General features: G+C 38.1%; 1 protein-coding gene across 14 annotated transcripts in view; it reads left to right on the top strand.

The window, feature by feature from the left end:
* ANKS1B (ankyrin repeat and sterile alpha motif domain containing 1B) overlaps nt 1-12,348 on the top strand; it is an 870,204-nt gene that overhangs the window by 538,342 nt on the left and 319,514 nt on the right. For 12 of the 14 annotated variants that reach the window (XM_059726322.1, XM_059726321.1, XM_019480905.2 and 9 more), the window contains one exon: nt 894-1,000. In XM_059726322.1, coding sequence (XP_059582305.1) covers nt 894-1,000 — 107 coding nt within the window. Of the gene's footprint in view, nt 1-583; nt 1,001-12,348 lie in introns of those variants that run through there. The other 2 variants (XM_059726332.1, XM_019480909.2) reach the window with 2 other exon arrangements.

The raw sequence follows: 12,348 nt of genomic DNA on the forward strand, positions 1-12,348 counted from the left end.
TTTGCAGTGTTACAGGAAAGATGCTGTAACATGCATTCATTTGTTATTGATTCATTAGAGGATTATTTTCGGAATAATGTAAATTGAACTGCAAGCCAGTTTCTATGTTGTATTAAAAAGGAAACATGTAGTATAGGCTGTGGTTAATGCTTTGCATTTCCTGATGTCTTCTGAAACGTAAAAATCTACAACAAGCAGATATGTAATACGTAACTGGTATGAAGATTCTATTCAGATTTAAGCGCTTTAGTTTGCTTTTGAATCTTGCTATTTTCTGCATTTGTTTTGACTGCTCTCATCATTCAAGATTGACGCTTGGATGGGTGTGTAGGAGGAAGCAGCAGCAGCAGGCTTACAGCTTGCAGACAAAAAAAAATCTGCCTTATCTGATGGCTATTATTGAAAATGCGAGGTGTAGCCTAGGCTGGGTAATGAAGGGGAGCGAGCGAGGGGGAGCAAGGAGCATGGAGCTGCATACTGATGAGTGTAGGAGTACTTGATAAAAAGAATTCTTGCTGCTGGCAGTGCATTGCTCATTGTGGAGTATTCCAACAATCACATATAACGGAGAACAGCTTAGCTGACAGCTTGATATGTCTTTTTTTTTTTTTTTTTTTTTAACTGTATGACGTACTGGTCTGTAGTAAAGATTAATAACTAAGAAATGTTGAGCTAGGATCAGATCTTACTCTATAGGCTGCCCTGTAAACTATGTTTTACTTCTGACTTTCTTTCTTGCTGAAAACATTAATCTGTCAAGCTGGCGGGCTCCTTTGATAACAACTTTCCCAGGAACACGATGTGGCAATGCCACCTCTCAGCCCAGGACTACCGCTATTATCCAGTGGATGGCTACTCGTTGCTTAAACGCCTCCCTCTTCACCCTCTTACAGGACCCAGATGCCCTGTTCAGACAGTGGGACAATGGTTGGAAAATATTGGGCTACCTCAATATGAGAACCACTTGATGGCTAATGGATTTGACAATGTACAATTTATGGTAAGAAACCTTCTGTATATAGCTGTCTATAGACGCTGTAGCTGCCTTTTTGTCTGTCTCTTCTGTGATCTTAAATAGCTTAGAGCTATTCTGTGTTGCTGTTAGTGCTTCACTTTTCTACATATAGCTTAATAAATATGTAAAATATCCTTAGGATAAAGTTACAAAATATATACATGTTGACAAAATACTATCTGTAGCCAGGGACATGGCAAAGAGAAATCGGGCATTATGGTTCTTTCCCTCCCCATATCAAATCTCCAGATTTGTTTTGTTTTTTTTAAGTAGAAATCCACAGTACTTCTAGACCATCCTTGGGAGGGGGCAATTCCAGTGTACAGAAAGGCTGGCCACTCCCCTGTCTGCCTCACATCACATGCTATTACTTTTATTTAAACATTACTACCAAGATGATAGTTAAATAACACGACGCAACATTGATATATTAAGATATATTTTAATTATGGAGAGTTATTTCCTAAATTTCTCCAACTCCTAACTAATTCTGGATTCTATAGTAAAGTGCTTTTGTGCTTTAGGTAATCAGTTAATACGATTCATTGATTGAAACTTGCACTTTGAACAGGAAAGCAATAGTAATCCTTTGAAAGGTTGCTTACCACTTTCCTAGTTAAACTAAATATTTAGTATATACTAACAAATGGACAAAAGTATTTAAGACACCTCAGTATTTAGGATATTCCCAGGAGGAATGAAGCACCTTTAAATATAATTTATACACACTTTCTTCTGAAATTAATGCTGGCAGTAAAGGAAAAGCTAACACACAGAATCACTGCATAGACCTGTTTTTACCTGTTCCTGTGTTAAAGACATTATATATGTAGTTAAAAAAATAAATAATCACATTGTTATAAGATAGAAAAGTAATTTTTATTATCCATGAATTAAGGTATTTGTAAATATTTGAATCCTTGTACAGCTCTAATGCTACTATAATAATTAACAGTAGCAAACTGCTATATATGCTCTGTGTGTGTATTTATATACACATATATAACACATACTATATAAGATGCACAAATTGACAAAACCAGCACCTCAGTTATAGTTAACCATTTCAAGTTATTTTTCTAATAATAATATACAAGCAATTTACTGATCAGGAAATTGTGAAAGATCTATTTATTTTTATTTTCATGGATGAATATTTTGCATTTTTCTTTCTGCCACTGTATAGCTGCTGTGTGATATTTTCAACTGTTACCCCTTTAAATATTCTTAATTTAAAAATCCTAAAACATAAGACTTTAGCAGAAAAAAACCCACAATTTAACTTGCAGGTTCCAGCCACTCAGTATAATTTATATAAACATATATATAATATATATATATATATAATTTATACTTTATTATATAAACAATATAATAAAGTAGATTTCAAGTCATTCTAGGCAAAAATAAATAAATAAATAAAAATCAACTATTGGTACCTTTCATAGACTGCAGCTTTAGAGTTACATAAGTAAAGGAGTATTCAGTCATAAAAAGATTACAAAAAGAGAAACTCTTCAGAAGAGGACATAAGAGGAGTAGGTAGCATAGCAAATGCTCTATGAGGTAAAGAATCAACCTAGGAGACCCAAGTCTCTCACTGACATACTTAGGTGTATGTATGTATTTCAAAACAAAGTTCTTTTGATAAATTTCCAAACCAAACTTTCAGATACCTTAGGGGTTAAGCTCTGCCTGTGCACTTGTCTTGTACCTACAGCTTCCTGCTCAGCTTGGTCTACTTCGTGTCTAATTTAGTTTCTTCTTGAATACCAATCACCATAAAGTACCCAATTTCCCCATATTAATTAGGGTTACAGGCATTTGAATGGGAAATTAGAACCTTATATTGAATCTAATGTTTAGACAAAGAGTGAGAAAAATTGTAGTAATAAAATATTGATATAGTAATAAACAGTAATAGTAATAAAATGACAAACATTTTACAACATGTACAGTATTATTATAGACTGTAGTTTATAATCTGGGAAACACATACATTAAATTTGATATTCATACTACATCAAATAGTAACCAGAAAACCATACCAATAATAATATATATAAATTTTTACGTACATCAGCATAATGTAACAAGTCTTGCATGAAGTAATTCAAAAAAATGTTCACTGGAATGTTCCTTTCCAAAAGGAGTAATGAAGTAATTTGCATGAAGTGATTCAAAAAAATGTTCAATGAATATGTTCCTTTCTAGCCCAAAATCAGAAAATAAAATCAAATTTGATATATAGATATCAAAATTCTAGATGCTAAAAGGAAAAATTAGGTATCTAATTTAAATGCACTATGTTATTCTTAATAAAGAAGAATGCTTTTGCTTTCATGAGAGTTGTTTGTTTGTTTGTCTATTTTATATAAAGTAATTTATGAATTACAGATTTGGATAAAATAGCTTGGCTGTTTCCCACTGACAGATGCTATTATTTTAATGCAATGAAAAATCAGTTTAACATATTTGTTCTTCATTTTGTACCATATTCCTGCTTCTGCTTTTCTGGAAGCACATTCTGACCTGCATTTCTTCATCTTGTTGCCTAAGCAACGACCACCACATTCCCATTAAATATAATGTAGTAGTACAGGTCTTACTAGATGTTTAGAACTGGAAAAGGAATATCACAATGATATAATTAATGTTGATGGAAATAGCATATCATAAGGGAGCACAAACATATCTTATGTAGGCAACAGCAAAATTATACTAATTAAATTAACATTATAGTAACTAAGGTATTCTTCAGATAAAAGGAGTTCATGCTAAATCATTCATTAGAACCAAAGGAATTATTATATCTGTGGGTTTTTCAATGTAGAATAGTTCTGCAGTTAACTACCTTGAGAATTAATCAGAGTTATTTGTACTGTTTTCTGTGCATGGCCTAAAGAAATTACCTCCTTACCCATGAACTTTACATTTTGAAGTCCTACTTTTGTCCAGTAGTTTGTCAGTTCATTTAGGGGGGGTTATTTATTTTACTATTGTTTTAAAGTATAGCAACTAAAGTTGCTTTTGCTCTTAACAAGCTTGTTTCTATTTTTAGTGTTTTTGTGAATGTAGCAGGTAAAATTTCTGCCATACTGTTATTATTCTAACGCAAGAGCACTTAGCCAGCCACGTATATATAGATTCAGTACCAAGACTTGGCTCAAAGCCACTTTTGGAGATGGAGTCATGTCCAAAAATGTCCAGTCTCCATTGCCACTAGTAATTTTGTCAAACTATAGGTTGTTGTATTCTTTAGATGGAAAACTTTGAAATAGCAGGGGTTGTTATAATGCTACTCTATAAATGGTAGAGACACTGATAATATTGAAAATCTGAAGATTTTCTTTAATCTTTAAAAGGATTGAATCTTTAATGTAAAGATTAGTTGCAGTTCAACCAACTCCCAGACAGTGAACCATTTACGTCTTGATGATTAGCCCAACTGTAATTATGGTAACTTCTTTGTTGTACACACTGAGAAAACTTGAACTAATGGCATATGTTTTGGTGCCTGGGTCTTACACCTCTCTCTGCTCTAAGTGGTAGCTTTTATGCAAAGTTACAGGAATACTGAAACGTGTCTGGCAGGAATATTGCTTTGGGGAAAGACAAATAAACGATATCATAAACTGATTAGAACCTCTACTTGTGTCTGTAACTGGAGCTTTGCAACTAGATCAAAGACACTTGTATGAGTTGGATGCCCCTTCACACTGATCTATCAGATCACAATATCCACCAGGTACTAGTAATGAAGGTCTGCATGACCACGTATTTGTACTTTTTCTCAATAATGTGAAAGATCTTTAAATCGGATCACTTGCTTAGTATTACAGTTTGACAAAATTATCTTTGATTTGGACCGATAAGCACTATGTGAAAAAAAGTACAGATCAAAAACCCAAAGTGTCAGAGGAATTTAAGAAGAATATGTGGAATTTGGTATTATGGACAAATTCTTTTCGTATGTTCCTACACTCATTCTTCACTAGTAACCATTAATTGAGCATATCAGTCATTTCAATCACTTTTGACATTATAACTAAAGCTTCCCATCATCATATTCCAACACTACTAATGTACTGTCAGATATGTGCCCCTTCTATCCAAAGATTTAACAGGCTTCCATGCCTTTAAAATCTGAACATCTCCCACATATTAATACATTTATCTCCACTTAACAGCTGGGAAACTGATGCACAGAGAGATTAAGGACCAGATTTTAACAGTAACACTGAAATCAAGGGTACATAGTTGCCTATTCCTTTAAATTACTGGCCCAAATTGACTAGTGCAAGGTCACAAAGTTTGTGACATGGCCAGGAACTTAGAGTGGCCACATCTTAACCTGGTAAACATACTGATCCTAGCAATGATGCCCTCAAGCACACTGTGCTGCTACACATACACTGCCTCCTAAACCACATACAGTGTACTTGCATCCCTGCAGAGCCATGAGTGGGCTAATTAGAATGGGGACTGTCTCCCAGCGGTGCTAATTATCCAGCCTAAAGTGCTCTGGAGATACTATTATGCTGCTTCCAAGCACGGTATATTTTCCATGCAGATGTGGCCTAGATCTCCTGAGTCCCCACTCAGTGCCTTAATTACAAAGCCTTATCCTGTTATCCAGGAGCACATAGATTTCATACAACATAGGTCTAAACAGAGTTTTCTTAACTTCTCATGAAATTAATGAAAGACATAGGTGCCCTGGACCTCCAGAAATCAGACCACCTTTACTTTGGGGCCATTTTAGGTAGCTGTTTGAAAATGTTTTCCTGTGTCCCCTAATCACAGCAATTGACTTTCTCTCTAGGACCATGTGCATTATTGAAGTACTCATTTAAATTATTTTTTATTTTAACTCTTTCCTTCCTAATGGCTGATTTTGGAATATAAACATTTATTGTACTCTCAAAATTATGTAACTCAGTGAAATTGTTTCTTGGGACTGCCTGTGTGAGATCATGGTTTGTTATTAGTCTTAGTAGTTCAAGCTTTTTGTTCTTGTAGTGTATTGAGCTTAAAATATGCACTATTGTAGTATACAGAGATAGGGTTAAATTCCTTCAGTTCAGTACGTTAGCATATTTAGGTAGCACAATTACATTGATTAGCCTAGCAGTAAAAAATCTTAGAGCACGTGTAAGATTTGTTGTTGTTGTTACCTTGTTATATCAGCATAGGCAAATATAGCAACACACATTTGGTATTTCTGAGCTCAAATAACTGAAAAACATTAAATGTGATATGTTGAATCAAGACTTTCTCTAGAATAATGAATATTAAAATAAGAGATATCATGCCAATAGAGTAGTCTTTTGACATATTTATTACTGGCAAAATAATAAGGGTTGTCTCTGCTCATATTGAAGATGAGAACAAAAAAAACTTTCAGGGGTTTGGAGTGACTATACCTGAAATGTGTATAATGCTGCTAGTCAGAATTAGGAAGGATATAGAAAAACTGGCAAAAACCATGAAGAAAGGCAACAAAAATGATATAGAAATTAAAAAGGCAGAAAAAAGGGAAAATTAGGAGAAATTGTCCTGCATAAAACAGAAGACTTGAGGGACATGTGGTTACTTTTTTTGTATGTTAGATAAAAGAAAGAAATTATTTCCCATGTCTCTGTAAAATGATAGAAGGGCTAGAAGCCAGTGGCCTGAATCTACTAGTAAACACTGGAAATTATGACCTATTTTACCATGTGAAATTAATACCCAAAAAAATTATGCACTGAAGGAGACTTAGGGGAAGCTGGTCAAAGCATCATTGGGTATGTTAATATTTTAAAACCATATTGCCTAATAAGAAGAGAATAGTTGGAGGTTTAGACCTGTAGGTAAACTCACCTCATCCAGTGATTAACTGAGAGCACTTTTTAACTGCATAAAGGATGGAGCTAGTAGGAAATAGTAATACAGTGAGACTTGCCTACAAGTAATTAGCTTTTTGAGAAACTAAAGTAGTTGTGGGGAAAGATTAATCAGTAGAGGGACACAAGACGGAATCTTCATACAAAAGGGAATCAGATCAGTGTTTCTCTCCCTGTGGGTCACTACCCAAAGGTGGGTCACAAGAATATATGAAAGGGTTGTGAACAATCATGGAAAACATGGATGTTCTCCTTTAAAGGAGAAAAACATGGGAAACCACAGGCTTCCCCTTGCAGGCAGCAAGCTACCTAAACACTTTACTGGGTCAGGACAGGCCATCAATATTTATAAATGGGTCCTGCTACACAAAAAGTTGAGAACCACTGAATTTGAAGACATAGAAAAAGCTTAGATGGTTATGTGACCAGGTACTTAAGCAGGTGAAATGGAAAATAAATTACATCTAAAATGGAAAAAGAGAAAGAGAAAAGATCAAGCATGAAAAAATAGTTGCATAATTGAAGGGGGACAGCTGAGGCACCAACGCTGGGCAATGAACCTGGCAGGAGAAGGGCGGCACTAAATATCAGCAGCTCTTATGCTGGCCCACCCACTGCTGGCAGCAGCATAGCCATTGATGCTGCCCTGTAAGCCACAGGCAACCAGGGTGCTCAAGTGTTCTATTATGTCTCCAAATAAAAGGCATAAACTCCAAGTAAAAGGGCTGTGAGAAATTTCAGCGGCCATTCCATTTAATTTCAGATTTAGATGTTTCGATGGTCAAAACATCGAATCCAAAACAAAATGCAGGGCTCCGAAACAGCTCTGAAATGAAAAACTGACCATCCAAAATATTTAGGAAATTTTCTGAAACAATTTGGATGTTTCCAAAAAGTTTCAGATGTTTCAGAGCTGTTTCGAAGGTGGGCTTGCAGGGAAAGAGGAAGGGGGAGGAGGGGGAAAGGACTGCTCTGATATTGACATCTGTAGCTGGCCAGTGACAACGATGTGCCATTGAGGTCCCTTCCAACCCCAGTGCTGGGAAATTGAACTGAAGAAGTGTTCAGGTCCCTGAATATACCCCCCAGTTTCTGGTTTGATTCCCCAGGTCCCCGATCTTTCCCCCAGCTCTCTCATCACTTCCGTCAGCTCTTCCGGAGGGTGTAGGCCCCCGGATGATGCAGGATGACAGCAGGCTGCCACTGCCAGGTGGTGATGGTGATGGCTCTGGGCTATTTTCCCAGCTGGCAGCGGCAACCTGCTGAAACCCTGCATGCAGATCCAGGAAGAGCTGGGGAATATGATCAGAGAGTTGGGGATCAGACTGGGAGCTCTGGCTGACTGCTGGAGCCAATGCAGCTCCCAGGCAGTGTGTGAAGCCCTGCCAAGCTGTGCTGCACCCGCGTAATGGTGCAGGTGCTGCATGGGTGCTAGGCATCCTGCTGCCTCCCACTGCCCCACGCTGTACAGGGGAGCTTTGCCACGAGCCCTCAGAGGCCCGAATCACTGCTGCCAGAGCCAGTGAGTGTGGGCCTTTTTTTTTTTTTTTAAACTCTGCGCTCACCAGCTGTGAAGCATGCAGATGATAGCATGCTGCTGCTGCCGGCTGGAGCCAGTGCCAGCACCTGAGTCTTCCCAGCGCAACCTGCACCAAGCACCAGGAAGAATCCAGTGCTGGTGCTGGTCCCAGCCAGTGGCGGCAGCCTGCTGTCATCCTGCACACAGATCCAGGAGAGCTGTAGGGCTGTGCCAGACTCCTTCCGGGGGGAGCGGGCCCCTAGATCTACATGCGGGATTACAGCAGTCTGCTGCTGCCAGCAAGTGATACACGTTTGCTTTGAACAGTTTGAGCTGCACTTTCACAAAACCCCCTGCACCTATCTCCTTGAAACATGGCAGACTTCATGCCCTCAGCAGGGGCTACCATCCCTGCAGTTTTCACCTCACTCTGCCTTCAGACTCACTCATGTCATGAGTTTTGCTTGGAACACTTTGAGGTGCAGTTTCACAAGCACCGCTGCACCTATTTCCTTGAAACATGACAGGCTTCATGTCCTCAGAAAGGGCAAGCATCCCAGCAAGCTTCATCCAAATCAGGCCAGAAATGACAAAATTATAGGCAGTTTTGTGATTCCCCATTATAGCCTATGACCGAAACACCAAAACACTGTTGAAATTCCAAAACAGTTTCAGCTGAAACAAAATGGGACAGTGATTTGAAACACCGAAACAAGTCACTGTCCCTCCGAAATGCTGAATCTGAACGAAAAGGCAGCCATTTCAGACAGCCCTACGAAATATCAAAATGAAATAGTGTCCCTGTGAAACACCGAAACCAAAAGGAAACACAGGCATTTTTCACGGCCTTAGTAGAAACACTAAGGGAAAATTTAGGAGAACATAATGTAATCTTAATTATGGGAATAAAATGAAATAGGAAAAGATTTTATAAATATGTCAAGTTAAATATTGAAGAAATTTGACAGCTGCTGTAGTTCAGATGATAGAAGACATGAAGACTATTCTGAACTACTGAAGAGTTAATTTGGTTTTTCATTACAAAGAATGAAGGAGGGAGTTGAGTGAAATTCAGTAAAAGTTAATGATGATCATTAAGATATTAAATACAGAGAATATATAGGAGTCATATAAAAATACTTAGATAATTAAAATATATGAATCATCAGAATTAAGTGATATTTGTCCAAGGAAGCTTAAGAAACTGGCATATGATATATTATATCTATTGGCAGTCATGTCTGAGAACTAATTGGGAAGGAGACTCAAGGACCAGCAGACTATGAAATAAGTATAGTACCAAAATTCATTTCAGAGTACAGACTTATACCCTTTCTGCACAGTCCCACTCTATTGACCCATTTGACCCAAACTTTCTCACAAGGACAATGTAGAACAGAGTAAATTAGCCCACACAGTCTCCATGCTGCCTAGGTTGAACTTTTCTGGTAGTTCCTTTAAAGCTAGGTCAGGTGTCTGTACACACCACAGTGCAGAGTGCAATGTAGATATATCCAGGGATAAAATTCAGTTCTCCAGGACAGCCTAAACTAAGAGAACATCATTTATTTTCCTGTGGACCCCTATCTCATTTAGTAAATACATTTCAACTTCTGTAATTGATGGAACAGGGGTCCTTTAAACAACAGTTTCATTCACTGCAAAACCCTGATTTGTCTTCAGAATAGTATCATACTGTGCATTGTATGAGGCCAGGATGTGTGATAATGTTGCTAAAGACTTGTCATAATTCATTTCCAGAAACCAGCAAATGTACCTAAATTCCACCAGCTTTTAACTTTTCAGTGCTTGACTTAGCAAGCTGTTATTGTTTTTCATAAGAAAATGTTAATTCATTGATATGAGAACTTTTACTGAGACTTTAATTAGTGAAGATTCCTCAGGTTGAAGTATTTTTGGTCAAAATGACAGACCCCAAGACAGCTGGTTGGTGTATGGTAGGAGATATGAGAGGCCCAGATTCATGTCCTTGATCTGTCTGATTTAGACAAGGGACTCAAACCTCTCCCCCACATCACAGAGATGTGACTATTAGCTCTTATCAGCCAAGCACTGGGCTGGGGTGCTTCATTTTGACCAGAAGCCCTATCTTGAATCTGAGAAATCTTTCCTGACTAAAGTTTCAAGAAAAATAAGTTTCTGTTTCAGTAAATCAAAATTTTCTGCTGAAAATCCATTTAATCAAGACATGTCCAGTACAGATCTATTTGTCAGGTCTTCATATACTGAGGCTACCCATCCTTTAGTACCAGAGGGCTTCAGAAGGTATCACTGGGAAGAATGTCCACAATAAAGATCTTTATCAAGGGACACCTCAAAGAAATTTTTCAATCTTCTAACTTTTGACTACCTGTTGATTTAGCAATCTTAATGCTTTTTTAAAAATGCATATAAACCTAGAAGCCACTTGTTTCCTCCATTTTCCAAAAGCAATTGCCATTTTCCAGCACCGTAAACCTGAGAAACTGAAAGTATTTTACATCTACTAATGGTTTAAATATACCATTATTTGCCATTTATAGATGGGAACCTGATGCCCTTAGAAAAACTAAGACCAAAAATTTCAAAAGTAACTTGTTTACTTTTCATTCCATCCAGGAAGAGCACACGCCAACTGCTGAAACTTCCTTAGCCTGACGAAGGGTTTTTGAACCTGAAAGCTTGCTTAATAAATATTCTCCAACTATTTGGGTTGGTCTAATAAAAGGTATCAAATTCACCCAAGGAACCTTGTCTACCTGTGATCTTAGGCACTTAAGAATTAGCAGATTCAATTTGAGCACCTTGATTCTGATTTTTTGTAAGTGCTGAGCAGCTGATGATCCTGCTAACTTTAGTAGAATGATAGGTATTCTGCACTTCTAAAAATTAGACAGAAAAGCATCTGCAGTTCAGTGCTCTTGGTCTGCCACAGCTTGTGAAAATATTATCCTGAATAATTTGCTCAAACAAACAGATTTTGAACAGTCCATTCCTAGTATCTAATAGAGAATACCTATGAAAGCTCATGATTCTCTTAGCCAGTTAGTCTTTAAAATGCTTCTCTATCCTACCTTGTGTCTCAACAGAGTGAGAGAGAGATCCTTGGCAGAAACTCTGACATCTCTGACATCCAGGCTAGACACAGACATTACATATAAACTGGTTTAAGTGATCAGAAACTGGTTTAAACCTGTAACAGACACACAAACCATAAAGACATTCGGTTCATATAAACCAGTTTGAAAATGGTTGAAACCAGTTTGAGGTAAACCTAGTTGAATGTAGTATCAGACTTAACTGATTTGGGTTAAACTAGTTTATGCAATGTCTGTCCTAGACCCCTTCCTGGTTTAACTTAAAACAGAGTCCCCTAGCATCCCAGATGCTTTGCAGCCCTGGGCAGGGCTCTCTGCTCCAGAGAGCTGGGCTGGCCCCTCCCCTCTTCTCCCTGGCTAGAACTCTGGCAGAGAGCAGCATCTGTGTGGCTTCCCTGTTCCCACCCTCCACTGCCACCCCTCCCTGCTCTAGTAGGGATTCTCCCCTCCCCTCTCCCAAAGCACAGAACATAGCCAGCATGTGGTATGCTAGCTAATGCTGAGAGGTGTCTGTGTAAGGCAGACATGATAAAGGCAGATAGGACAGTGTGTGGTCAGGGCTTTTTGGAGCTAATCAACAGGTAGCTGGTAATGTCCTTCCCTTCCTTCCTTGGAAAAAGCTGTTTAAGAAGAGCTTGAACTAATAAAAGAGGGTTTCTTTTTCTGATGGGCTGATAAATGCTCTTTTATCAATTCCCTGTGTAACTCCCAGCTGTGTAAGTAAATGCTGTGTAACTCCCTGCTGATTCCCTCACTGGTCAGGAGCAGCAAGGTCAGAGGGGAACCCCTCCATAATAAGAGCATCTTGCTGGGGCCTGGCCACACCCC

This window comes from Alligator mississippiensis, chromosome 4 (assembly GCF_030867095.1).
Source record: "Alligator mississippiensis isolate rAllMis1 chromosome 4, rAllMis1, whole genome shotgun sequence".
Lineage (NCBI taxonomy): Eukaryota > Metazoa > Chordata > Crocodylia > Alligatoridae > Alligator > Alligator mississippiensis.